Genomic DNA, 27,966 nt, shown 5'->3' with positions numbered 1-27,966 from the left:
AGCTTCAACACAATCTCTGGCGTCGACTGTCCAATTGTATATGCATTTCCATGTCTTTGATAGATACCCGACCGAAGGAAAAGGAAGAGGTTGGTGCAAGTGGCTGTCGTGGCTGCCTTCTGGCCCTTTGGTGCCGTGTGGGCCCTTGCACGAGATCGGAATCACTGGAGAAGTGGACTCATGGGTGGAGAACAAGGAGCTCATTCCCATGTCCCCTAGCTTCCATCCCGAGGTTGTTGCACGGGTCAACACAGCTGATCATCGGGTACTTTTGCAAGCACTCAGCAGCTCAACAAAGCTCGTTCAGACGAAGGATGACAGGGCACACTGCGTGCTCGTCTTTGGCCACAGGCTTCGGTTAATGTGCTGTTAGTACTTCATAATGAACGCCTGAAGAAACCGGCCAGCAACCCATCAGAAAGAGTGAATAGCGATTCAAAAATGACATTATGTATCCGATAGATAAATCATAGATGTTACAGATGTCCATGGTCTTCCTTCTATCCAGTAGTGATAACCTTTCTTCCAAAACTCCTCAAACCTAAGATGGTGTATCAAGACCATTAACCTTTGCCCTTCGTCCATTACCCATATTATCCATATTCCTGAACCCAAGTCCCGCCAAAATCAATATTATATATCTCAAACTGTAGAACGACACGGAGGAAGAAGAGAGGAGGAAAAGGAAAATAATCAAGCCTGCTCCTATGTAGGAGTTGTTATAATAGCAATTCGTCGACACCTTGTGTGGCCGGTTGAGAAAAGCAAAGGCATCACAGCAGTTTAGATTGAAAGGGCGAGGTTGGAACAAAGTATTGAAAATCACGGCAAATAGGGAGTACTAGCTCCCTCCTATATAGGCGTAGTAATTCGTAGTATCATAGAAACGTGAGAAAGGTCGGCACCTCGACCAATCCATAGCATAGGTAGCTATCAGAGAAGCCTTCTCAGAGAGAACCTGCTAAATTCTGTATAGATTACAAGCAATTATGCTTTAATATGTAGTGAAAGAAGCGAATAGGTGTCATTCGGCTCTCCTTAGCTGCGCATGCCGAATGCCTTTCGAAGACGAGGAAATCGTTTCTTTCGCCCTCCCTGTGGGAAGACGATATCCTTTGCGCTGACGTTATTGTTGCCATTGCTGTTACCAGGGTGCCGTTCCTCGCGCGGAGGTGCGGCTTCGGAGCTCTGCATATTAATTGCGCTGTCCTCTGCAAAGGGCTCACTATGGCGGGCAATAGATGCACTTCCGTCTCCAGATGCATCCGTCGCTACTGGGTGCTGTTCCGCCACAGTTTCAGCATCCGCTGCGGCGTCTGACACTTTGCGCCCAGAGTCCATTGGCCAGCTGTTCTCGTTCGGTTTCTTCAAGCCTCCCTTGGTGAGCTTCGAAGGGGAAGTCCCGGAGTGGTTGGCAGTAACTGTTGTGACCGTTGCTCCCCTACCGGGATTGAGCAAATTCCCGTCCCGCATGTGAGCAAGGTCCTCCGGGTTGGACTTGGAAGCTCTGTGTTCCATGGGTGGCCTGGATTTCTTCAAAGTAAACCGGCCCAGAATCCCAGAAACTCGCCCCTTTGCCGGCCGGTGGAGGAACTCATCCAGCTCCGCCTCTGTCATTCCACGGGACCTGGCCACTGCAGCAAGTCCTGGATCGTGCGAAGGAAGATCAGGTTTCTTGGAGACAGCTGCTGGTGCAGGGGTGGCCGGCCTCTCGTTCTCAGAGCTATCTTCCAGTTCTGTCGAATCGCCGTCATTTGTTCCCTGCCGTCGAGGAATGCCGCGAACCGGGCGTAGACCGCGCATCACGCGGTCTTGCTCATCGTCACTGGAATTATCGTATCGACGTTGAAGTTTTCGCTGCCGGAAATCAGCATCTTCATCATCCGAATCTGGGAATCGTGATACGAAACGAGGTGTGGCTGTCTTGGTGACCTTCAATTTCGCAGACCTGTTAGAGAAGATGCTCGGAGTCTTGTCGTTCTTAGGTCCACTCCGCAATGTAGTGCGCATGGTGCCTGTGACCGACCCCGAAGAAAGAGGCCGACTTTCTATGGCGGGTGATGACACCCGGCCGGGAGACGGTGGCAAGGTGCGGATCGGAGGGCCTCCCCGCATGGTGCGACGCATGGTATGCTGTCCACCCTTTTTGACACGGCGCGTGGACCTTACGAAACTGCTAGATGAGTCGCTTCCATTGGACATCCTCCTTTGAGGCAAATAGGGCGTTCTGCCGTTTATGAGTCTCTCGCTAGAAGGGCCTAAGTCGATCTCCTTTTGGATGACCGGCCCGAATGACACTGGCCTCTTTTTGGCCCGCTCAGTATCGGCTCGATGTAAAGCAGAGCTGCCGTTGCCTGATAGGCCGTGTAATGAGCCATCCTTTGCGACAGCGTCACGAAGCCCTGAATCACTGTACACTATGGCTGACATAGGCCTTTCTGCTTGGGTCGGGCGTGGGGACGAGTGTATGTCTTTGGCGGTCGTCTGCGCCTGAACAGTAGAGCGTGTAGACGCTGCTTGTGCAGAGGAGGGAGAGTAAGCAGGTTGCATTTGCGCGGGAGTTGTTACGCAATCGGCCTGACTTGACACTTCGAGCTTGTTCGCCGCTCCATTGGTGGACATAGCCCCGAATCCGCGTGTGTCATCTTTGGAGAATGCGTTGTTGAGGAGAAAATCTACAGGCCGGCCGTCTTTGCCTTGCGCTATCCGCGCATCCACGATAGCATTGATTGAGCCAAAGCCATCAAAATCGACGCCCTCCTCGGCATCGCTGTAAACACTTTCACCTGACTCGTCGCCGCTCTCTTTGTCATTTGGCATATATTCGTCGATAGACTTGCCACGTGATCTCCTCTTACCCTTCCTTTTACTGGCAGCTTTGGGATCGAGTTCTAACGAGGTTCGCGGGAAACCACCGGGAACTCTGTATATCTCAAGGCTTGAACGTCCTTTTTCAGCACCAGGTGAGGTTGTTTGGGCCGCCATGCCCTGTAGTGCTAACTCCACATCTGGAGTTATGAATGGTTCCTGCCCTCGCATCAAGTTTGCATCCGCTACTGACGGTTTCAGAGCCGGAGAAGCTTGAGACACCAGCTCATGAACTAAGTCACCATCTTGTCGAAGTGCACTATTCGTTTGGTCGCCAGAGCCTTCAGAGGATTTAGTGAGGGCAATGCGATCGACTTCTGTGCCAGATGGATGATTTGTTACGGAAGGGTGGGACATGCCTTGAGCAGGATGGTCGTTTGGGACAGACCAGCCGGATACCACTGCATCGAACCCAGACGAGGCGGTAGATTCATTGTCACTGAAGTCCGGCTGGGCGGGCTCAGGTTCGTCCTCTCGGCGTCCTCTTATACTACCAAAAGAAGGGAGAGCAGGTCGGGGCTTCAAAACCTCATCGAACTCATCAGGATGCACGGTATCCCGTTCAGATGTCTTCCGCTTACCTACCCCGACCCATCCAGTTCTGGCCCTGAATTTATCAGGGGGCTCGGGAGTTAGTTCCTCCGGTGAGGTCGGCGGGCTCGCAGCAATTCCCACAATTTCAGTATCATCGTCAAAGCTTACTTTGACGGGCTTCCTACGGTAGCCGAGTCTGGAGCCATCGTCTGAAGCCACAGAAGTAGCGTCAGATAGCTCACTGGTTGACGGACCTGGACGGAGAACACCTCCATTTCTCCCATCAGGCGACAATGAGCTTTTCCGCGCATTCTTTAGCGCGGATTTGACCGGTGAAACGGATCTCGGAGGAGGTTGATGCTCAGCAATTCCAGTCACTGCAAGTTGAGATGAAAATCGAGCAGACCTGCCCGGGCTGCTGCTGGAATAACGGATGGGAGATTGCCGTGGCTTACTCTCTAGCCTTGTCGATTCACTCAACTCCGTGGATTGGACAGGGTAAGTAGGGCGTGCATCCTTTTCGTCTGGTGTGGCTGGCGTTCTGATAATCGATGGTTCCGCTGCATCCAAATGCTCCGAAGGATTAGGCATAAAGTCGTCCATAGGCGAAACACTTCCAGCGCGCGGATGATTGAAGCGGCTCCCGATTCCATCAGGTCCCGCGCGTTCTCCGCCCTCGGGGTCTTCTTCCGGCACGGTAGGTGTCTGAGTAGGTCCCGTCGCATATGAAGATTCTTGTCGCAAGGCCTGACTCTGCGCATGTGTATGAGTGGCCGCTTCTCGATGATTGACGAAGCGATTAGCCAGAGGTGAGTGACCCGTTCCCTCGGATTTTGGTACCACAGCAGCCTGTGCAGCTGCGACAGCGGTACCAACGGAAGAGGCTGTTCTCCCGGGGCTTCCGGTAACGAGCCCAGCTGCCTTCTTCATCTCCTGGCTTTTCGCTACCCGAGCACTCGGGGACGTGGCGGGTGACAACTCATGATTGAGCGACACGTTAGCCAAGGGCTCATGTTGTGTGGGAAACGAACGCGAGACAGTTGGGGAGATTGGTCGACCATTCATCGGATATGAGAAATTGATCGAGTTCCGACTGCTGGTGCGTTCAAGCTCAGGAACGGTAGACAATGGTTTGGATTGGACGGGCGACTGGCTAGATGGCGATCGCAACGATCTGTCGACACTCACACTGCGACCCAGCGCCTTATTTGTAGGCGAGGAATTGAACCGTACGCTTGGTTCCAGGCTGACGGAGCGCCGACCAGGATTTTTCCGGCCTCCGAATCCTGGAGGCATAGAGGGCAGGGGCGGCACGACATCCACTTGGCCGTTACTGGTAGCCGGTCGGCGCGGAGATTGTTCTCGGAACGTTCTGTTGCTCATGGAGCTTGAGCTATTGCTGCGGCGAAGGGCTGCCCTGCTGGCTGGACGGAGGCTACCTGTCATGCTGGTCTGCGATGTTACGGAGGCCCGCCTTTGAATCATTCTCTTTGTCTGGACATTTTCGACGGGCGTCGGGGTAGGTGTGAGACTTCGCAGAGCTGCCGCTGCCGCAGCGGAAGACAGGCTGCTTGAGGAGGGTTGGGATTTAAGGAAGGCATGAGTGGCAGCGGACTGGGCGGACTGTGAGTTAACCGTGGAGAGAGGCTAGGGGACAGCAATGAGAATCAGCTCTGGCCAATTTTAATTTGGGAAATGCTTCTAGATTGCGAAGCTCACCTGATGACGAGACGTGCTTCTCTTTCTGCGGAACATGTTGAGTCCTCCAGCGAGTGGAACGTGATATCGTAGCGTCCGCCCTCAAACGGCGGACATGGAAGCTGATGTTGACAAAGACACGGGTTCCTCCTCGTGCCTTATCTATCACTGCACTTTATTGTATATCACGCAGAGCAGCGACAGTATATTGGTCTTCCAGCCGTAAAGTCCGTGATCTTTTAAAATGCCTCGGACAACCTGGCAGTATTGTGCTGCGTTGTCAGTGAGAGGGGGGGATGCCGAAAAAAAAGGGCGAAAGATGACCTCAAAGAATGTATTAGGGGAGACGGCTTAGAGGAACAAAGGTGAAAGAAGGGAAGGGAGAAATTGATGCGAAACTGAACATAGAAAATCAAGAAGTCAGTTCCGAATGACGATGAATAGAGGGGAGTTGCCAGTCCCTACTCCCTAGAAGGGGGATAATGCCGATCCAGAGCAAATTGTGAGAGAGCGGATCGAAGGGGCACACTTTGCGTCATGGACTGGAGGCCGATCCAAGTCAGATCAATGGGTGATTGAGCATTGCCGATTGTTCTTTTTCTTCTTTGGGTTGTCTGGTGGATCGGCTCTACTTTAGCCTTTTTCTTGTCCTGATGAGGAGATAAAGGTCCCAAGACTGATAAATTAGGCTCTTCTTACATACTGCAGAGTTGCTACAGGGTTGATCGTCTTCTGTAAGGCATCGATGATGTATGCGGGTGTGGGTGTGTCGATGCCTGAGGTTGCATCCGTCAACTTACAGCTGGTCGGCACCTTGAAAATAAGGCTACCAATGAACACTTGTGTCTGCCTTAATGCCTTGATTTTCTGTCTTGATTTTCGGGTAATCAATGTGGCTGATCATTATGGAGACACTCAACATATATACTCGGCATTAATGTGGAGAAATGTAGATCTACGGGTTCTATAGATCCATACCATCTAATGCACCCAAGCTCTTGCTAACTATTGCATGGCAGACAGGTAATCTATCTCTCCATCAACATCCAAAAGCAAAGCGAAAACACAAATCATAATGGCATCCCTCCCCCTTCCCCCTAATGTCTCCAGTCGATTCATCTCCACCGCCGCCCTCAACTTCCACATCCTGGAGGCCGGCTACTCTCCCGACCGCAACCGTCCTCTAATCCTGCTTCTCCATGGCTTCCCCGAACTGGCTTTCTCATGGCGTAAGGTCCTCCCCCGCCTAGCAGAAGCAGGATACTACGCCGTCGCCCCCGACCAGCGCGGATTCGGCCGCACCACAGGTTGGGACACCCGCAGCTACAATGAGGTAGACCTGTCCACCTTCTCGCTCACCTCGCTAGCACGAGACATGGTGATCCTCGTCCACGCCTTGGGGTACCGCTCCGTGCGCTGCGTCGTAGGCCACGACTGCGGCGCCGTAACCGCCGCGATGTGCGCATTGATTCGCCCAGATTTCTTCGAAAGCGTGCTCCTGCTGAGCCATCCGTTCAACGGCACGCCCTCACTACCATTCAACACTGCAACCAACCCTGACCATGTCCACGGTACCCCAGGGAGCGGGAGTGGCATGGAATCCGCCGCCAGCAACAGCATCCATGCCGAGCTGGCCCAGCGCAACCGCAAACACTACAAATGGTACTACTCCACCGCTTCTGCAAGCAACGAGATGAATCTCCCCCCGGGTCGACTCCACGAGTTCCTGCGAGGATACTTTCACCTGAAGAGTGGCTCGTGCGCGCGCAACTGCCCGCGTCCGTTGAAGACCTGGACAGCAGATGAACTATTACAACTACCATTCTACTATATTATGCCGCTGGACGCTACCATGCCCGAAGCTATCGCGCTGGACATGGAAAACGAGCCGGAGAACGCCCAGCAGCTTTCGCAGGCCTGGCTACCGGATTCCGATCTGGAGGTCTATGTGGCGGAGTACGGGCGGACGGGGTTCCAGGGCGGGTTGAACTGGTATCGAGTGCGGACGGCAGCGGATGGCCGGTTTACGCAGGATTTCGACACTTTCGCGGGGAAGAAGATCGAGGTGCCTTGTGCTTTTGTGTCGGGGGAGATGGACTGGGGCATCTACCAGGAACCAGGGGCGTTGGAGAGGATGGTAAATGGGGAGGTGTGCAGCGATTTTAAGTTCCTGAGGTTGATCGAAGGCGTTGGACATTGGGCGCCACAGGAGAGCCCAGAGGAGGTTTCCAATGCGATTCTACGCCTAGTGCGTAGTGTCGAATGAACACGTAATGAACCTGTAAAATATGTGTGTGTGGACACATGGTATATAATATTTTGGTTAATTGGCGTCTGAAGCTGTATCTTGACTGTTAATTAACAGGTATCTGCTTCGGTCATGGGGCTTCATAGATTTAAGCGCCTGTAAGATAAGAATGCCTGGCTCGTAAGGAAAGAGTGAGGTGCATAGGAAGCCTCGCAAAGTTCATGATAAGGTAGTATACTCAAACTGGTATGTAATGCAAAACGAGCCGCGAAAGCCAAAGTAAAACAGGTATTTACATCATCGCCCAACTGAGCAATGCTACCATGTAAACAGGCAGCACGCTCATCAGCGACGACTTGGGAGCCGCTGCTGATGTGAGCGACGTTGTTGTGAAGACCTCACCAAAGCTGATGATGCTCGAGTTGAAGCAGTTGTCACGCGTCACTTCCTCTACCTCCGACGGCTCGGCGAATTCAATGTCCACGCACTGCATCATGGTCAGATTCAGCCATCTGGCAAAGAGCGGGGAACGTACATTGTACAAAGCTGCACCGTGCTTGGCAGTCTCGATAACCTGGATAGTAGCGTGATCTCCTGGCTTCACACTCGTGTTTGCCGGCAGTGGGACTTGTGGCAGGCAGATAGTACCAGGATAAGGGTCATTGGTCGGACCTGTAATCTGGAAGGGAGGGACCATCGGATGGCTCATGTTCGGAGGGATTGTGCCCAGGCCCAGGTTGATGTAGATGAGGGCGGTTTGATGACCCTGGAACCAGCCAGGTTGGATGGCAATAGCGCCGCCTCCGACCGGCCATTTCGTTCGATTAGTGGTTGTCGGCATACCTCCGCCTGCAAAAATAAGACGATTATACATTAGCTGTGTACACGCTCATCGGACTCGATTTAGAATTCTCTAATGGTAGCCGGGTCATGCATACAAGGATACATCCACTCCATGCCGTAGGGGAAGATGACCGAGCCATTAACTTCAGCTTGCCCCAAACCGTTTGATTGTTCGACAGTGCCGTTGGTGTGGAGGTTGTTTCCTCTGTAGCCGGGGTATGTGATGACAGTGTGGGCATTGGCCAGTCCAGCGCACAGCAGTGCGATGAGCGCCGCCCATTGTGATACCGAAGATGGAAGCACCATGATGTATGTGAGACCTTCACAGAAGGCCGCAATGGATACTGAAGTCAGCTGTAACAGCAGAAGTAGTCCTGCAAACAAAAAAGAGCAACCGTCCTCTTTTCGGATGTGAAGTTTGCAAGTCAAGTCAAGCTGTTGGCGAACAGTTCAACCGTCCGAACCGCAGAAAACTGATCATCACCGAAGAGGAAAGGAAAATAAGCTTCGCGAGCAGCAGCCAGATGAACCAAATAGGGAGGACGTTCAAGTCTTTTTGAAAGAGAGCGAATAAGGCCCGAAGGCCAGGGCCTGCAGCAGCATTTCACATCTTGACTTGACGACCGCAGGAAGGGGATAAAAATTGGACGAGTGAGAATGCAGGAGACTTTGATGTGACCACACCCGCAGGTTGAAAAGATTGAAGGTTGGCGGTGCGTCTGCCTCATTCCTCTGCGCTTGAGAGGTCTGTTGAGAATTGGCAGTAGTGCGCCCGTGAGGGGACAACCAATCTCGCCGTCGGATTGGATCGAAGGGACGTCCAAGACGCTGGCCTGCAAGTGGCATCACGTCCTGGCAGGGATTGTTGAAGCCATTCTGCGCCGATGATTCGTGGAGCAAAAGGATGTGGAAGCGCCCCTATCTTCACGCTAGAAGAGGGAGCCATCATGGGGCTGGGCGCTTAAAGATCCTTCGTGAGTGAAGCAGGAGGGGCCGATCACTGTGATGGATACACATCATCAATTCGAGTGAGTAACGTCGCTTGAAAAACTCAAGATTACCCGAGAGTAGTATGACTGAGACTTCTCGATTTTATCATCTTTTGACTGGACTTAAAATGCTCTGAAGTGATTATAGTAGTTCTTGTTTGAGCGTAGCACGCTCCCACAGCTCATCTGGAGCTCGTCGTTTGCTCAACATGAACACCAGTCAAATCCTGTATTGTGCAATAGTCCAAGCTGACATGATTTCACTAAACTGGCGCACATTCTCTTAGTCTTTGCGTAAGGTACAGCGTATAGCTCATGACTCCATGAGACTTTAGAAGATTACTACTACGGAGAGCGGTAACTTGATAACCGATAAGATACATGATAAGCTCCACGATCCACCCCACCACCAATAACCGCCCCGATAAAAGATAACAAAAATCACCCCCCCGTATGCGCATCACATCACAGTGTATACTCCCAGAGACGACCCGACACCACAGATATACCAAGATGCCGCATACACGACGCCCTAGAAAATCTGATTCCAGAATCCAGCAGCAGAAACGCCTGCAAGTCACCGACGCGGAGGGCTGGACGCATGTTACCACCAACAAAAACGTGCGACGGGCACTGCGCCCAAACCAGAGCGCTGACGGAGGCCAATCGACAACCCCATTGCTGATGCCAGCTGAAGCTCCCTCTCAATTGACTCTGGGCGACCTCCACACTCAGTTCAATGGGTACCGCGAGAGATGGGAGGGATCGGAGACATGGCGCGTGATGGCGGACACACTCCGGAGGAGGTTTGAAGGGACCAGTTCGATCTCCGATCCAGTTCCCCACGCGACTGAGCTAGAGAACATCGTCTGTATTGGTCTTGGAAGCCCAAGTGGGTTTCTGCGAGGAGGTTGGGTAGATCGCCGCAGTGTGTCGCTGTATCAGCTCGCTGCATTGGTGGGCGTGATGGAATTGATAAGTAAGTCGATTGCTGCGATCAGTAAATTCGTGCGCCTTTTATGGAAAGACTATTTGACTGAAGAGTGCATTTTTCCATTTCTTAGATAAATACTGTCCCTCGATCACCGCCTATGCCCAAGATCCCGTCTTCAACCAGCTCGACCGGCTGCTCCTCAACTCTCTCGGGATCACCGTCCTCGAACACCCCGAGGGGTTCGCAAAGGTATCCAGTCGATCATTTCTGTACTGTCCCGGTGCGGAGCGGACGCATCTTGAGCAGTTGTTTGCTGCCGATCCGCCGTTGCTCTTCGGCGGTCCCCTAGAGGGGGTCGAGTCCGAGGTTGTGGATCGGTATCTCGGCACCAGGGAGTCAGTGCGAGTTCCTACGTTTGAAATCAATGAGCATGCGTTTTGGAATATGCGCTTGTACCTTTTGAAGAAGGAGTGAGACTGGAACGAACTCGGTGGGTTCCGCGCGCGGTACTCTGATAGACTAGTATATACCCCTCTGTAGCCATAGACAGCACTGATTTATTCATCATTGTAAAAGTACGCGAACTGCGAGACTACTACCCCTATCAAAGTGGCGGGTGATATTTCGTACAATCCCAAAACACTCAACTTTCCGCAGGTCCAATGGCGTCGAATTCAACCCCAGCGAGGGCCTGCTATGGTATATACAGACAATCACCCAATCATTAACAAGTGTATCTTAGCAAGGAGTGTCCATGTGCAAACTGACACAAGTTTCCCACAAAATGGTGCGAGATCAGCGGCGACCAGGGATTGGCGCTCTGGACCCGACTGAGGGAGAGAATATTTAACAGGGGTAAACGTACAGAATTAAGAGGAGAAAAAAAAAAGCAGCACCAACGCCAAAGCCAAAGACTTGTAAGGGGTTCGTCAGGATATGCGTCGTCAAGCATGTATAGCAATAGAAGGAAAAGGGTTGCGAGAGGGTTGATGTGCAGGGATAAATGGATGGGAAAGGTGCCAAGAGCTATCGAATCGAGCGTCAAATGGGAAAAGTAAAGGGGCATCATAGTCATCAAGTGGCCGTTTTGCCGCCACAGTCAGGTATCTTGAGGCCAGGCTTGAGGTTACGAGCCGAGTCCATGAGACCCCATTTGTCTTCCCAATTCTCCTTCCCAGTATTGTACACGATTTTCCATGGCTCGTCGAATGCCTCGAACCTATCGAACTCGTTAGCCGCTGTGCTCGAAGCTTGTTGACTGCTGAGGATGGTTTTAGGGTCTTTACCAGAAATAATCCGTGCCATTATCTAGGGCTTGACAGACCCAGTCCTCCATGAACTTGTTCAGCTCGTCGACGCCAGCCACTGCACCCGCTGTGTCGTTCGGGCAGTTAGCACCCTGCCCGCAATCATTTCCTCCGCCGCTGGGCCAGCCGACTTCAGATATAATCTGCTTCTTGTTGGTGCCCTTGGTCAAGGCGACATTGTGATCCTGCCAGAATCGCCACGTCCAAGCCGCAGCTTGATCAACCGGAATGCCTCCGAAGAATGGGTGCACGTTCGCCATGACAACGTCTGCCGCTTGAACCAAGGTTGCGTCCCAGTTGTCACCTAAATCTGATGTTGCGACCGGCAGATCAATGTTCTTCTTTTTAAAGTGGTCCTTCACTTCCTGCATGTAGTTGATGAGGGTTGTTTGCGCGGAGGTCTTGTCACTGCCTGCTCGATAGAGGGCTTCATTACCAACAATGGCCCCATTAAAGATGGAAATATCCTTGGCGTCGTCGATAATCTTGTACAATTGGTCTATTTGCCGTCGGGACGTCGTTTCGTTACTGTCGATCCACACGCCTAGCCAGATTTTCATATCCTTTATCTCGAGCTTGTCGATCGCGTGAAGGACCATTTCCGTCTGGTTGCAGTCCGTACCGTAGAGGCGCACGTTGTTTGTTAGTTGCGTGAGCACGGCCATATCCCGTGTCACATTGTTCTGAGATGGAGGATACTTGAGACACAGAGGGTATTGGACACCCCACGGGGTGTAATCAATACCGGGGAAGACTTTGTGCAAATTCTTGTTGTTCATCAGGGCCTTGATCTCGGCAGAATTCTTATCCAGATCCCCATTCACGCTTGTGTCTTCGGTGGCTGTTTGTGTGGAAGAGGACGAAGCCGAGGAAGCCGAGGAAGGCTCCTCGTTGCCTCTGTGGCCTATTGTACCACCGACCGCACCTCCCACGATGGCCCCAATGATGATGAAAGCCAGGATCGCCCCCACAATCCATCCGCGCTTCTTGTTACCCCCTCCTGGCTTCGGTTTCACCCAGCGACCCTTCTCTCCAGCCTCGAGACCAGCTCCTGGGACCGGTCCGTACGATGTATCGGCAGCACTCTTGCCCCCGAAAAGCCCTCCCAGATTTCCCAAAACCCCACCCGCTGCGGCACCTCCCGCCGCCGCAGGAATGGCCTGAGACTTGCGAGCACCAGATCCTGAGTTCGGCGCCGGCACAAAACCGTCATCACCATCATCGACGATCTCATCTGGATTGATATCAACAGGCAGATCGTTCGAGCTATAAGCCGAATGCCGTTGGTAGGGACCGGCGTTCAGACCCCCTACATCCTGATATGGGATATCATAGAGGTTGCGTTGCGATGGATTCGTCGAGCTAAGATGCGAAACGGATTGACCCGGGGTCAACTGTCCAGCGGGGGCAGCGGCTGCCCCCAAAGCGATATTGGAACCGTACGAATATCGATGCTCCGGCGGCTCAGGGACGTATGGGTTATCGGAGCCCGTGGTGCTTAACCCTCGCTCTGCAGGAATATTAGCCTCCTGGCCATCTGTGCCCATGAGGGCCTCCACTCCACTCAAACGATCGTGGCTATTGGCAACACTGAGAGCAATACCGCTAATGCCGCCTCCCACGGCGCCTGGGCCCAGATTATCCATCCCCGGGGTCGCTGAAGAACCCGTAAGTAACGAGGGTGACGGTTCTGGACTTCGACCCCATCCCTGACGGCCGTCCTCCAGCACCGAGGCAAGGCCGTGGTCCATTCCCTGACCATTCATCGGATTCATACGGGCTCCGTCGGAGATCGGGGAAACATCGTCGTACTGCGAGTGCATGGCATGAGTTCTGGAAGATGGATGTGCTAAACTATCGTCGCCCTCGCCGAAACTGTAAGTCCGGTTGGGACCAGACATGGCTCAAAGCACAACTAGCGCACCCGTACCCGTCCGTATGAGATTTCCCTCCGTACTTTCCGATAGACAAATTGGCAGATATTGTAGGTCAAGACAAACGACCGATGTCCGCTTCGTTTCCAATAATGGGAGGGATATTTAGTTCTGGAATTAGCAAAGGAGGTAGATTGATGGAATAACCGGGCTGTGCCAGAAAGTTAAGTAGAGTGACCGATCACGTTTGATTAATCCGGTCCAGGCCGCCAACTTTTTCTTTGGAGACGGACACCTAATAATACTTACTGAATCAGCGGGATAGGCCACCAAGTTGAACCACGGTTCCAAGCAATGACAGCGGAGAACTTATGATATTTCAGGAACAGGCAAGAAGAACAGTGAAAATGCGAAATATGGAGCGGTTGGAACTTGGGAGTGCAGATTATTGACTGCAGGTTCATGAACTTTCGATAAGTCGAAAGATTCCTTTAGTTAGACAGATCCGGGGCGCAGAACATTCCGTAATAAGCATGGCAGAAGAATGCGACGTTGACAGGATATTTTTGGGAATCGGGAGACACCAATAAGATTCGTACCAAAGAAACACTCACCCAGAAAATGATGGTGCTTGATCATGCGAGGAAAAAAACGCCAGAAGACGGAAGCCTAAACTAGCATCGCAATAACCGTCGCTGTCGCTGTCGATGTCGATGTCGATGTCGATGTTGATACAGACTACGGGAAGTAGAATAATGCCCTCAACACTAAGAGTTGATAGACTGTAGGAGTGACAAAACAGACAAAGAAGACAAGGTTGCTTCGAATGATCGATTTACGAATATGAAAGAAGCAATTTGAGGGGAAAAAAACCCAGTGACTGCATGCGGAATACAGTATGTTATGATGTTACTTCCCACCAGCCGAGTCAAGCACAGACGATGATGTTGATGCGGAGGATGGTCGGCTGGTGGCCCCGACAACCTGATTTAGTGCTTATCATCAATAACTCCCTCCAAATATGTCTCTTCCCCTATTTGAAACGCACTCACTCTTTATTGTTTACTGGCTTACCCATAGTTTTGTAATTATTGTGATGTGATCTCAAGCCCAGCAAATGCGTTGCTGATCAAGGTCCATGCTCAGAGACTCCTTTTTCCCTTCTCAATGTCAAAAGACCCTGGTTGCGGTAAACCCCAGCGTGGAGAACTCAAGAAGCGAAAATTACGTTGAGTCAAACTCGACCTCGTTTACTACAGCCGGCAACCTCAATGGATTACTATTTTAGTTCCAAACTATTTGACGTTGCGCGAGAAATGCAATGAGCACAACCTCACAAAAGATGGAAATCATAGACAAATACATACATATACATGTCTGATAGGTGAACGACACGACATGTGCTACCATACCGAGATTTAGATAGGTCGAGTCAATTGATCCGACGCCATCCAGCAGAGGTTAATGTTCCTGTTGCTCAGAGAGGATTTGAACCCTCCAACTGCCGACCGCAATCCATTCTTGATTCACTGACAATGATACAAATGCAATGAACCGCATGAGCGGATGCAGTCCAATGCGAGACAGACGAGACGTACCTTCCTCCTACGGCTGGTGTATTATTACCACTGGCGTTTTTGGAACAGAGGTAACCCTATCTATCTCAACCAGGCAAGATATCTTCCGCTTTTCCACTTTCGGCTTAGAGCCCTCCCTCTAGTGTGAAGGGAAGAATATCCTGATTGGCTCAAATACTGCATGTGATCATTACTGTCCCAGTTTCTGTTTCTGTCAGTGTCATGCGGGAGACTTCGACTCTTGATGTTCTATTTCAACAACCGGGCCACGGCATATAGAAAAAAAAGAAAAAAAAAAGGTCTCAAAAGCGAAGAAACAGAATCAGTCATTGCATTCATTTTCACATCCATAGGGTGCCTAATATTCATGGCCATCACAGTCATTGTATAATCATCGCAGAAGTCAAATATCATCTCAAAACGCCTGCCCTGTTGATGGACTCCATTCATTCCTTCGTTATGAAGACTTTAAAACGCTCAAGTCCGCCATCCGGGGCGTCTGTGATCACAATGACAAGCAGCTGTCTACTCGACAGTATGGCAATTCGGTATTCTCATACGGTCGTCACATCGTAGCAAGTAGTCGGCCATATCATAAAACATCATAGAACAACCATAAAGTGCGGTAGTCTCAAGCTGTTAGCACAACAAGCATATCACACATCTGTTCCATTTACGCTTCAACTTCTTCTGCGCTCCGTTGAGATGCAGACGTCCCCTGTCGCTGCCTGCGCTCGAGGAACCTTCGCTTTCCGGCCCGAGTCTCAAGATGGCGAGGAATGGAGGAGGGGTCATGACCTGCAGCTAGCATGGTGCTGCGCATCTTGTTCCGGTATGCGTCAACTGTTCCCAAAAAAGAAGGCAAGGAGATAGAGTTAGCTATAAAATATTCCTTCACTGGTACAAGCGGATATGAGTCCGCCACAGCAAGGATGGTGGTAAGTGGGACAGCAACGTACGAGAGCGTTGAAGAAACAACGGCCGCCCAGCAAAGACTCGACTTTGGCTCCAACTCATTCGGTAACCCAAGTCGTTAAGCAGAACCTCCTTCCTGTGCCGTCCTCTCGTCAGCTTAGGAACGGCGATTTCGCCGCCATCATCTGCTTGGGGTACTGGAACTAGGACCCTTCCGACAGTCGCAGTCTCTTGATCGTCATCTGTTTGGTGGTCATCCTTGAAATATCTTCTTCCAGGAACCTCGCGGCCACGTGGATGTTTCATTTGCACGGGGAAGTAGGTCCGGGGATACACCGAGTTGGACATCCGGTATGAATCGGGTATTTCGTTCAAGTTGACTTGGTCCAGCATAACCTTTACACGGACGCGACAACCCCTTTGCGGGTCGTCAACAAGTATGAACTTACGCCGCATCCCGTCAGTTAGTGCTCCGAAGAGTGCTTCGTGGCTTGGATTGCGTTCGTCATCGTCGTCTTCGACTTCAGTCTTATGGACTGAAGTCGCAACCGCCGAGTGCCTCCCCAGGCTTCCTAGTCCGCTATCTCGTATCAAAGGGGGTATTGATGGTCCTCTAGATCCTCCTCCTGCACTGGCAGATGTAGGGAATGTAGGATAACCGTGAAAGACCTGCGCGGTGCGGATATCTGTGGTTGTATGTCCTGAGGTGAGGGGAGCCTCCACACCAGGCTGACGATCGGTACTGTTCGAAAACTCAGTGGTACCTATATTATGCATAGTATGACAATATATATATTAGCCTACGCTCAGCTTCACAGGGCACATCACAGTTTCAGACGTAGAGGGATCCAGCACCCGTGGTGACACAATAAATATAGCGCGATTGGGTATGGGTTGCAAATAGAGAAGAAAACCACTCCAGAAGATAAAAGTACATCAAATTTGACAATACCAATGGCGGCAAGAATATATGCAGAAGGTAGAAGGGAAGGGAATTTTCTTCTGAAGATAAGTAGACGCAATAAGAAAGGGAAAAGAGAAAAATACCCAGCCAGTGGTATCCATACGAAAGCGTCATGAAGAATGTTACATGATCATTGATCATAGACACCGTTGTCAAATCCAACAGTCATAGAATGGAATAAAGTTCAAACACATCACATGTGGTGAAACATACCGCTGACATCCTCATTGCTTCCACTACCTTCAGGTTGAGCATGGTGATGGTGTAGCTGTGGGGGTCCCATAGGCAACGGCCCAAGTCCAGGACGGGGACTGGGCGCTGCAAGACCACCTGAAATGTCCTGAGGAACAGGAGAAGCTGCAGCCATGTGAGTAGGTGGTTGCGCAGAGAGCCCCTGGCGCCGGTTCAATTTTGCCATCCTCCTCACACGTCGGCTTCGAAGTCGAGGATCCTGGTTGCTGTTCCTCCAGCTGTCGACGGCTCGTTGAATGAGTCCACGTTTCCCTCTCAGAGCGGGATTTAAATCAGCAAGAGCCCAGCCAACGGCGTTGCACTCCGTCTCGTAAACAAGCCGATTGCCTTTGTACTGATCCTTGCTGCAGCAAGCACGAGGATAGACACAGTTTTCCGTCTTGAACTCTTGGGAAAGATTGTCCACATTGACAGATTCGACGTCACACCGAATTGTATATTCCATCTTCACACGATCCCGAGAATACTCAAACGCGATCCATTGTACTCCATTGCTGTCTTGTCGCACTACGAGAGGAGTTGTCGCTGGAATTGGGCCCGGTGCTGCGCTAGAGCTTGCACCGACGCTTGGAGTTGTATGGTGAATACTATTGGCGGAAAGGGGGCCACCAGCCGATGCGGAATGCGGTGGGCTCATCACTGCTCTCTGCGGTGGCGTCTGTTGAGATGCTGTGACGGCAATAGGACTGGAGGCCATAGTAACAGACGGTGCTTGAGGAGGCTGGTGAGATAACTGTGCAGTGCTTGTATGAGGCAGAATCATGGACTGCGATGTGAGGGGGTGCTGCTGGGAAGACGTGTGCGCTGTGTATGGAGGAGGCTGTACAGGGTTGATAGATGGATATGGTTGGTACCCATACATCTGTGGCGCCATTTGCGGTGATTGCGCATAAAGCCCCCGGCTATGTTGATCATGTGTTTGAGAAGCGACTGATGCTGGAGAGCTTGATTGTGGAGTGTGGTAAATCGGAGGATATGGCCTCTGCATTTGAGCGGTGGACGCCATGATATCAGGAAGGCCTAGCAGGGTGTCAGCGGCTGTAAAAGGGAATTTCTGTGTGCTTTATACCCTGGTAAGACGGTTGGCATCAGAGTCACATACCACTAGATGAATACTGACCGGATGCAGATGCTGTGCTGTAGGGAGGATTGGAGGAGTAGTAGTTCTGTTCGTGTGTCGGTTGAGCGTAATGAGTGGTAGGATGTTGCAAAATGCTGTTCCCCAAAGCTTGGGACGCGTATGGCGCACTAGGTGCACCAGGCAGAGAAGTAGTGGGCTGAAGAGGAGAACCAGGTGACTGTTTTGGCGGCTGTGCAAGGCTTCCTGAACGAGGGTGTTGCAAATGAGAGTTATGTAGACCTGAGTGTCCAATCGCCGAATGCCTGATCTGAAAGTCCAATCACAGCTAGGTCAGCCAAGTTCAAACTTCAGAGAACAAATTTACAAAGTGTATGAGGCGGTTAATAACATGATGAGCTGCGATAAGCGGCATTTAATTATATCCATGACTGGTGATGGAAGGCTCTGTGTCCTGAAGAGAAGCCGTTAAGTATGTGGGTTGTGTGCAGCATTCTCAGGCACTAGAGACCCTTCCCATGGGATCATTGTTAATGACACAAGCCAGTTGGGAGATCCATGAGCGACGACCTTAGGGGGTTGACACTCGCGACTTCCAACCAAGCATTGGCCTGCACATCATTCAAGCAGAGAAAGGTGGATTTGTGGGTAGGCCTTCCATATTTTCGTGTTTTCGGGAAAAGGTTGCCAAAGGAAGTGAACTTGAGAAGAAGGGCCCTGGACAGAAAAGTAGCAAGAGTAAATCGTCCTTGGCAAAGGAATGGGTTTTGCGGAAGACAGTAACGTGATCGCGCGATTGAAGAACGCCCTGCTAAGAGATGCCGTACGATTGAGAAACAGACGAACTGTGGAAGTAAAATCCAGATAAACAGCTGCCTGCTGTATGTGCTTGCAATCCAACGCTATTGCACCCACATTGGCAAGGAGGCAAAGATGCGGTGATTGTCCTTGAACAAGACAAGGTGACAGACATAAAAGAAAAAGTAAAAGGAGAGGTAACAGTGGAACTTACATGGTCGTCGACAGGCTCGTCCTTGTATCTGGGTGCAGGTAAAGGACCTAGTTCGGTCTGAACCATGCCGGCCGTGAGTGACCTTGAGTGGCCTCGGGTGAGAATCGGCTTCTTTCCTCTACTTTTTTGCCGGCCTTTTATGATCTCAAGGTGTTGCTGCTGGAGTCTAAGAGGAGACTGGGGGTCTGAACGGCGAGAGCTTGGTGAAGGTTAATTTGAGAAACAAGAACAAAAACTCCGAAACGCTATCACAGATAGACAGAGTTGGGACGGAACGGAAGCTAAAGGGAGGCTGAACAACGACGGGAGTGGCCCGAAGGAGCTGAGTGGCTCTGGACTGGGGTATGAGAGGGGAGGAAGAGCTCTCAGAATGTGTCAACGGTTGCAGTGGTAATGTGGAGGGTCCAGGGTGGTTATTTAGCTGCACACGAGGCCCGTCCTTCAGGCAGGCAGACGGGTCATCAGCACCAGCACGAGCGACCCCAGATCAGGAATGGAGGCGAAGTGAAGACCAGGACACTAAAAGGACAGGATGGACGAAGAAGATAATGACAATAATAATAGTAATAGTAATAATAATGAAGAAAAGACAAGAGCAACGGCGGAAATAAAAATAATAATAATAAAGAAATAAAGAAATAAATAAATAAATAAAATAAAATAAAATAAAATAAAATAAAATAAAATAAAATAAAATAAAATAAAATAAAATAAAATAAAATAAAATAAAATAAAATAAAATAAATAGCAAAGCTGAAGGGGACTAGGAGAGCGCCAGATAGAGCTGCTGAGTGGTGGGAAACAGTGTATATCAGAACTGAGCTTGTCACTAGCGGGAAGGTGGTGTAATATTGACTAGGATTGTTGCAGGATGCAGGAGTAGAAAGAAGCGAGAATGTGGCAAAACGAGGGATTGAGGAAGCGAGGAAACCAAATGACTCGATGGGAACCTGTCCAAGAGCTCAATCTGTTTAGGTTCTTGCCGGACAGTATGTTTGAGGTGGATGATGATGTGCAGCTTGCAGGAATAAAGCAAGATGGAAGCCAAACTAAGGAACCCCAGGAGTGAAACCCACCTGATATTATCACTGCATGTAGGCTAAGTAATTCTCTTCTCTTTTCTAAGTGAAAGAGAAGAGGGAAGGCAAATGAGTGGTCGGTTCAATCGACGTCACAGCGAGCCCAAACTGGATGAGGTCGAACGAGTGTAGGACAAGGATTGGTAATAACAGAAAGAGAAGGGTAGACAGAGTCAGACTTCCTGCTCATTCAGTCTAATCAGTCCTCTAATGAGGCAACACAGACAAAGTGGGAAAAAGCAAGACAGTTTTACATCGGAGAAAGCCGCCAGTGGGATAGCTGGGATCAAATAAAGGAATGGGGGAGTCGGGCTTCCTTCTGGCCTTGGTTCGCGTCCCTTTCCTTGTTAACTGTGCTCAAGAGTACACATCAAGACTTCATATACTGTAGGCACAAGGTACGAGTAAAAATTGAAGAAGAGGGGCGCGAAAGGAACCGGTCTCGAGAAGTGCATCTGTCAGTGGTCCATTAATCTCCGGGCCTTTATAGTACTAGGAAGTAGGGCAAACGTACGGACCACTGTGTTTGGTATTATGATCACATTTATTATTAGTACTAGTATTCTATTGTTACGGATAATAATAAACTAAATCAGAAGCTAGGGAGAATGATATAGGAATGGGTAGAAGATGGCTAAACTGAGCTGAGAGAGGCTATGCAGCTAAGTGGTTAGGACCTGCCACTACTCTTGTGGCTAAAAGACCTGCTTGAAATGATGGTAAACCAACATAATGGATGTGTCTGGGCTAGGTGTGTGCCCACAATTTAAGCTGTGGCACAAGTGTTGGACTTGGGTAGAATATTAACCATTTAATGAATGTAGTTAGTTGGCATCCACTCTTCTGCCTTCCGGTTGTATTAACCACTCTTGATAAATGCGGCCCTCCTTGGGGTGGAAAGACTCTTGAAGCAGGCTCCTTTAATGCCATCCTACGTTGGAAAGTTTTTTTCCCTTTCGTTCTTTGTTCGCTTTTCTTTTCTTTTTTCCTTTCCTTTTCTTATTTATGCATTCATTTTCTCATAAATTTTAGAGGTTATTGATCCTCTTTTTTTGCCCTGTCTCTTGTCTCGAGTGCTTGAAGATATCCTTGGCATCGCCGAATTTCTGATATCCACCACACTTAAACTAAGCACTTCAGTTGTTTAGACTTTTAAGTTTCTGATGGATGATTTGCTCTCAGTAGATCGTTGGTCATGGATGGTCTGGAATAATGAAGATTGGCGACGGAAGCAAGAGGCACCGTTCAGGAAATTAGTTGCTTGGCTAGCGAAAGATAGTGATACCTGCAGTGGTCTGGTTAGGTTGCCATGTCTGTAAAAATTACAATATTACTTAGGTCATATACCTTGCGTAGTCTAAGTTCTTTGAAGACTGTCTATATCACGTCTCCTAGAGAAGTAGATGTTGTGTTCCATGTTCAAACTGACACCTGATCCCCGTTTAGGTGTCACACCCTGTTATATTAAGCATATGGGGGTAAGTAATTTAAGTATCAATTATGCTGGTCACCAGCAAAACAGTAGTCATCATACTCCGTAGATTACTCTACAATAATCTGATCTCAGTGTGTAGGGTGGGTACTTAGATAGCAAATAATCCAGTCAACAGTGCTGGGTGTTGGATTTACCCTCCTTCGCACGAACTGAGCTGCGCCGTGCCCTGACAGACTCCACCCTATAATGCATGAGCCCGTTCAGTACCAAATTGATCGGCCGAGTTTGTATATCTCTAACACTATCGAGTTCGCAACTTCAGATGGATCCTCTTATATCATACTTACTATCGTTATTCTCGTAATCTAGTCGGCTTTTCTCTGCTCTCTTTTCTCATTTTAATACTTTCGGAGGGTTCACCGTAGTAAACTAGGTAAAACTGGATCTGGTTACATTCCATGTATGAAGTCGACTGATCTTACTTGCTGCCGTCAGCCTTGTTTCCACGGGTGGCGCCAAATCCACCCCTCCCGAGCTACCCATGTCCATCCACTATTAGCCATAGTGGTGTGCTTTGTAATTTATCGTATCTCCTTTTCCTTTGCTAATTTTCTTTTTCGTCAATTGCTTTCCCCGATTCGAGATCAAATAGGAACCTCAAGATAATATTCTCATGCCAAGCTCCGTTCGGATAGTATGTGATCGAGTTTGCCTTTCTGGCCCTGTTCAAATAAACTCGAAACAGCCTAACGGCGCCCATTCGGATGATTCACCTCCAAGCGGATACAACTATCGCAAACCACTGTGCAACCCCAAGTCCTAAGCACAAAGTGGCTGGTCAATCATTGCCCATTGAGTCCATTTGCAGACTCCTGAATCCTGTTGCTTTTCAGTAATAACCCCTCCTGCATTGTGCATTATGACGCTTCAAGTGCACAAAGAAGCGCTGTTCAAAGGGGGTCAAAAAATAAACAGCGGCAGGTCAAGTCGATTGTCCTGCCATAGGCCGTCACAGCCGGAGCGGCGGAGCCATCACACTCAAGATTTGGTTCCTATCCGTCCAAGAAACGACATAAGACTCGTTAACAAAGCCTATCTGTGGATGGTCTAAAGACCCATAGATGGATCCACTATGCACGATCATGCAATCAGATTTTTCTGAATATTTAGTAAGGCTTGGCAATCCAGACCTAATGATTGTGACGCCTCCCCTCCATCAACTCCGTACTCTGTGCTTTCAAGTTGGTCAGACTACCCACCTTAGACCCTTCAGAACTTCCAAGAATGTAAGAATAAAGGAATTATTAGTGCCATAGGGACTCAGTAGCTTCCAGCCACAATGTAACAGCGGCATTTTATTGCGCACTATCCTGGATCTTAATTGACTCCGATATCCGACTGTTAAAAGGTAGATGAGAGTAAAATTGGAAAAAAGGGCCGTCCCACTCAAGCTTCAATGCGTTTGCAGGCTGGGTTGCCAGGGTTGGACTTGCCATCCAGTATTTATCTTGGCTGGCTGTCAATGTTGATGCTTTCATGAATAATATTGCGAATATATTGAACATATCAAAAGTCTCCGCGGAAAAGATGGACCAATAGATATGTGTCTTTTAGTGTATCTTACCTATTGTGTGCATTACAGGTCTAACACACATATGAGCGAGCCTCATGGCTTGGAACTCTCTCTTGCAAATTTACAAGGAGAGATCAGATTATAAGATCTCTCTGGACCGACCTTCAATAAGCACAGCTAATCAGATACTGCAAATGAACATCAGCTCAAGAGCCCACATACCTAGGAAAAATTAGATGTTTTCCTGAACCAAGCTGGAGCTGAACCATCCAAGCGCTGGATACTTTTTAGACTGGGGCTAGTTGAGGTCGTCGTAAGCCGTAGCTCCCCGTTTAGGTAACCTCGCACTGCTATGTCGCTCAGCTGTAGATTAACACACATTACTGAACGAGACAAATTTGTAGGTTTCAAATAGACCGCTCTGTACGGAGTAGTACTTACTGTCTTCTAATCTCCAACTGTCCAGACACGTTTCAGAGACTGTCCTCGACCCTTTTGACCAAGGAACATCCTAGTTTGCTTTAGCGTCGGCGATAGTGGATCCGCTGGGTACGATGGCATTCAACGGTGCTCATATCCCTCTCGAACCGTCAGAATACGGAGTAGCCATTGGCAAAGGCCAGTGGGATTGGTGCAGGTTGCTTTAACATAGCTCCCGTAAACCCCCGGAACTACCAGTTTTTCGAACCTCTCATTTGTTATGTCAAGCCCGAAGGAGTAACTAACTTTTCTTTGAGACCAGGAACTCACAATTGCTCATTTGGCCTTTCTCTTTGCAACAGTTCCAGAACAATGCCATGGAAAAAAAATTTTGAGTCCTCGCATAGAGACAAAAATGGAAAGAGGGGCAAGTGGGCGAGCTTCTGCGAAAGACAATCGAACCAGGCGGTTACGGAGAAAGTGTGGTCTTGGCGCCTAGGGTGCCATTTGAAGTGGAAGGATATCAAGCAAAGCTTCAGGTTCCTCCTGAAGATAATAGATTGCATCTCAATCAAGAAAAATGATCGAGTCATCCACGGCGCCAGAGTTGCATCCTAAAAAAATCGTTTCGGGGCATAGCGATGTTGCTAGGTTGCTAAGTTTGCTCGCTAAACAAAATAGTGCAGATACGATCCAAGGCTCCAGGCGCCCCTCTCACTGCCCAGAACGATGGAGACTATTGTACGGAGTAGCCAAACCCCTCTCCGGCGACGGGGAATCTTTTGATTATCCCTGTGGCGGATCAATGGCTTCAACCATTGAGTCTGTGGAGCTACGGCTACGAGCTAGTAGCAATGATGTCTCAAAGCCAGAACTGGATCGGTTTCCGGACGTCGGAGCACTAGATGGACCGCTGAAGCTTAGATGATGATCCGATCCAAGTTCCACAATTTGTTAGATTAGTACTGAACGGATGGAGTTATTGACAAACCTAGGTACGGAGTCCCTAGGTACCATTATACCTTGGACGTGTGAGGTGCAATCTACTATCCAAGAAAATTATTTAGAGGTAGATTTTAACCCATGAGAGTTAGGTATTTGATGCAATCAGTAAAAATACGTCGATCGACTTTGCCTCATCAACATGAAAAATGTTGCCTCCAAAACAGAGTAATCTACGGAAACAGCCTGACAATAGGAAGTCACAAGCTCTGTCAAATACTGTGTACAACCTGAAACACTTGGAAAAAGATGATTAAATTTCTTTCTTTTTTTTCCCCCTTTCCCCGGTTGGCCAGTTCATGTAAATGTAGACTACCTAGGACATTTTCGGAGATGATCGTCTGAATGGAGCCCGCGATGCACTATCAGCCGTAAACTGATCCCACCTGGGTTCCCCCCCCCCCCCAAAAAGAAAGGGCAAAGTCTCAGAGCGAACTCCAGTCAAACCCAGAGATATTGATTTGCATTTTGAGGGGACCAAACCAGAAACTGATGCTAGCAAGCCATGTCAAAGTAGCATACATTGATGCTAGAAACCATGCTAGAAGCTTGAAGACTCTCGCAGATCTCTTCAGTGCTATATTTCATCACGCCTCGATTGTGGTCTTACTACCTCTTGTTGGAGAATAAGATCCGTATAATACCCGCACAATTCTGATGTCAAGCCAGACCCTCAAATCTTCCGTGTTCTGTATCAATATCAACATTGCCCTTGGTATCGGCGACTAAGACATACAACAGCCGCGCGGGAACGAAGAACCATTATTTATCCGTTGACCATTCCTCTATCAGGCTATACCGGGTACACGGCCATTCCTTGTTTCGTGCCAGTTTTGTCTAACTGCCTAATCACTGGAGGAAGGAACTGGCAGCGGCTCGCCAGGCCCGAAATGAACTACCGCAATTCGATTCTCAGGCGAACAACAACCAGAAATCTTGATCGTCTTGGCCTTATCTTGGCAGAAGGATACTACGGTTGCTGACTCCATTATCTGAACCACCGCTCTCATTTAAGGTTGAAAAGCGACAAAGAAATGGATACCTTGTAGACATTGGGTATTTGTCAATAGTCCATTGGCATTATTGATCGATATGATTATTAATATGAGCTGAAAGGAACGAATTCTCTATCTATGGCTGAGTATTTGTCAATAAGAGCCACTTCTGTGAGCTAATTCTAGAATAGGCCAAGTGTGCAATGCTTTTCCAGACAAGTTCTTAATGATTTGTTTGTTATTGACACAGGCTCCCTCAAGTTCCTATGTAAGAATGTCCCATCCCCTGAACCTTCTCGAATCCAGGAGATACCAGGACGAGATGTGAATATGTAGAAAAGAATGCATGGTGCAATAATGAGGATGAACCAGAGAGACCAAAGAAATGAAGAACAAAATCATTAAACAGAGATCAAAAAACCACAAAGAAAAGGAAAAGGCTACGATTAATTCCGTCAGTTGTACGAACCAGTCGGACCAATGGGATATTGGATGAGAGGGAGGGGACAGTGGTATCCACAACGACAATATTTCTCCGCACCTGGATGGAGGCTGGACGCATGGAGACTGGAGCAGATCACGGCCCGGGTCTGAAGTGGAGTTTGCCTGGAACACAGACAAAAGTCTACTCAGTAGATATCCATACCTACCTAGGACTAGACCTTCGGCGCCTTCAGTCAGTCAGTGGTAATGGACAACGAATGATTCCGACAGCATGTTCAAAGGCTGCTTCATATTTCCTTATAGATTCAGTGCTCCATAATTGGCGCTGTTATTAGCTTATTACATGCTATTCTAACCATTCAGACCAATAATGACGATATCGCCGGCACTATTATCCATGCGAAATTCTCCGAAGCTGACAGTACCTTCAGGTACACCGTACTTACTTCCGAGCACTGCGCAAAGAGAAAGAAAATGTCTGATCATTCTTTGTTTTTCAGCTCTCAACATACTCTGATCTAATTGCACCACCAATCAGATCTGACATTGGATGCCGATCTCCGCAGTGGCTTAAGTACGTTGACTGTGCAGTGGACGGAGTACCCGAGGCCGATATTCGAGTTGTTTTTATTCAATCCCCATGCACCGAGTGAAAAACCATACCTATCATGACAGCCAGTTGCCCTCCCCCCATCGGTTGATTATCGGCTGTTACAGAGACATGTGATTGATAATTAGAGCTTTGAGAGCTCATTATTACCTAAATATCCTCTCAACAGTACTAGTAAGGTTATGCCTAAGGTCGGTTCCAAAGGACCAAAGCTACCTAATAACAGCACCGGTACCACGGCCCCACCATCCGACCTTGAGTGGCCTTGGACGTTCAGAGCTGGAACAGAGTCATTCCCCTTTCTATTTTCATTTATTTTTAGCTCGCGCCATTGTTGAAACGGGATTTCTGAAACTTACGACTGTCAAGAAGAATCCTTGGTTGATATGCACCGTTAATGGAACCGCCGAACCGCGTCCAAGTGGGTATGATGTCTTGGATGAGGGGAACGAGGTATGGAAAAAAATTTTTTTTATTGAAGCGTTCATGATCGACATACAGGGATCGTTTAGTTATAAGTCACCAATTGTAAGAAAAGGTTCGAAGACTCACGCATGAAACACGCCAAACAAAGCGTACAAGCGACACCTAATTTTATGATGCACCGAACCAGGCAGAACCAATAGGAAATAATCTAGTCGAAGCGCCTCCAAGGCGGATGAGACATTGTTCAGAATCAAAGGAGACCCAGGTGACCCAAGTGACCGTCCTTTGTTTACTGCCTACGGAGTAATTGAAAGTGATCGACTTGTAATATGTTGGACACTGTTGTGCTCTTCCTCTTGTCTCCTTTGTCCGCTGTATTCCGAAATTCCAATCTAATCAGAATTTCCGATACGAATCTTGAAAGATTCCAAGAGTGCCTAATGCGCTAGACCAGGTAGCTTCGGGCCATCGACAGATAATCGGCCCTAGTCAGTGGACTTCCGAGGCCACTCAGAGTTGACTACGGAGTACTATGTCGAATATAGGTTAGCTGGGTTGCTTTTCCAATCTACGCATCCTTCGCGTAGATAGCCTAGACCAGGGGCCATAATTGATCACCTCGGATAGAGGCGCATTTGGGCAACCTGTGGGGAGGGAAAAGGGAGCTACCTCACAAACAGGGTTCTTTTCGTCCCTGAATTCGAAGAATCATGCAAGTAACCAAAATATCCTGTAAGACGGCCAAAAAAAAAAAGGAAAGAGGGGAAAAAAAAGCTTCCATCGAGTGATAAACTTTAATATTCACCGACAGTTGAAACGTCAAGACCAGAATGTGAGTAGTCCAAAAGCTTCGCGGCTGCTTTACCAGTTTGAGTGCCCATTTGCCCGG

At 49.1% G+C, this 27,966-nt stretch overlaps 6 protein-coding genes across 6 annotated transcripts; 2 read left to right on the top strand and 4 right to left on the bottom strand.

Annotated features, from left to right (window-relative positions):
- Positions 1 to 8: 8 nt before the first annotated feature.
- Positions 9 to 5,800, bottom strand: AFUA_5G08820 (uncharacterized protein). The gene is made up of 2 exons (XM_077804807.1): positions 5,122 to 5,800; positions 9 to 5,049 (listed from the first exon to the last, which is right to left on the bottom strand). Exons 1-2 carry the CDS (start codon positions 5,155 to 5,157, stop codon positions 1,039 to 1,041), a joined length of 4,047 nt encoding a protein of 1,348 aa, XP_077660943.1. The 5' UTR covers positions 5,158 to 5,800; the 3' UTR covers positions 9 to 1,038.
- A 150-nt stretch (positions 5,801 to 5,950) lies between these two features.
- Positions 5,951 to 7,366, top strand: AFUA_5G08810 (alpha/beta fold hydrolase; the record flags this gene model as incomplete). The annotated part of the gene is made up of 2 exons (XM_748663.2): positions 5,951 to 6,049; positions 6,120 to 7,366. The coding sequence occupies exon 2, from the start codon at positions 6,176 to 6,178 to the stop codon at positions 7,364 to 7,366; it is 1,191 nt and encodes a 396-aa protein (XP_753756.1). The 5' UTR covers positions 5,951 to 6,049; positions 6,120 to 6,175.
- A 274-nt stretch (positions 7,367 to 7,640) lies between these two features.
- Positions 7,641 to 9,383, bottom strand: AFUA_5G08800 (copper acquisition factor BIM1-like domain-containing protein; the record flags this gene model as incomplete). The annotated part of the gene is made up of 2 exons (XM_077804806.1): positions 8,287 to 9,383; positions 7,641 to 8,197 (listed from the first exon to the last, which is right to left on the bottom strand). Exons 1-2 carry the CDS (start codon positions 8,495 to 8,497, stop codon positions 7,641 to 7,643), a joined length of 768 nt encoding a protein of 255 aa, XP_077660942.1. The 5' UTR covers positions 8,498 to 9,383.
- A 250-nt stretch (positions 9,384 to 9,633) lies between these two features.
- AFUA_5G08790 (SRR1 family protein) lies at positions 9,634 to 10,588 on the top strand (the record flags this gene model as incomplete). Its single annotated transcript, XM_748665.1, has 2 exons — positions 9,634 to 10,159; positions 10,245 to 10,588. The coding sequence occupies 2 exons, from the start codon at positions 9,634 to 9,636 to the stop codon at positions 10,586 to 10,588; spliced, it is 870 nt and encodes a 289-aa protein (XP_753758.1).
- A 66-nt stretch (positions 10,589 to 10,654) lies between these two features.
- Positions 10,655 to 14,291, bottom strand: bgt3 (uncharacterized protein). Its single transcript, XM_077804805.1, has 4 exons — positions 13,910 to 14,291; positions 13,025 to 13,590; positions 11,401 to 12,931; positions 10,655 to 11,333 (listed from the first exon to the last, which is right to left on the bottom strand). The coding sequence occupies exons 2-4, from the start codon at positions 13,320 to 13,322 to the stop codon at positions 11,189 to 11,191; spliced, it is 1,974 nt and encodes a 657-aa protein (XP_077660941.1). The 5' UTR covers positions 13,323 to 13,590; positions 13,910 to 14,291; the 3' UTR covers positions 10,655 to 11,188.
- A 1,475-nt stretch (positions 14,292 to 15,766) lies between these two features.
- Positions 15,767 to 20,741, bottom strand: AFUA_5G08770 (uncharacterized protein; the record flags this gene model as incomplete). The annotated part of the gene is made up of 6 exons (XM_748667.2): positions 20,687 to 20,741; positions 20,427 to 20,627; positions 20,170 to 20,354; positions 18,073 to 20,043; positions 16,965 to 18,023; positions 15,767 to 16,551 (listed from the first exon to the last, which is right to left on the bottom strand). The coding sequence occupies exons 5-6, from the start codon at positions 18,007 to 18,009 to the stop codon at positions 15,767 to 15,769; spliced, it is 1,830 nt and encodes a 609-aa protein (XP_753760.1). The 5' UTR covers positions 18,010 to 18,023; positions 18,073 to 20,043; positions 20,170 to 20,354; positions 20,427 to 20,627; positions 20,687 to 20,741.
- Positions 20,742 to 27,966: the final 7,225 nt, after the last annotated feature.

This window comes from Aspergillus fumigatus, chromosome 5, assembly GCF_000002655.1.
Source record: "Aspergillus fumigatus Af293 chromosome 5, whole genome shotgun sequence".
Taxonomy (NCBI): Eukaryota; Fungi; Ascomycota; class Eurotiomycetes; order Eurotiales; family Aspergillaceae; genus Aspergillus; species Aspergillus fumigatus.
Note: the sequence above shows the minus strand (reverse complement) of the source record. Positions and strands in the feature narration are given on the sequence as shown.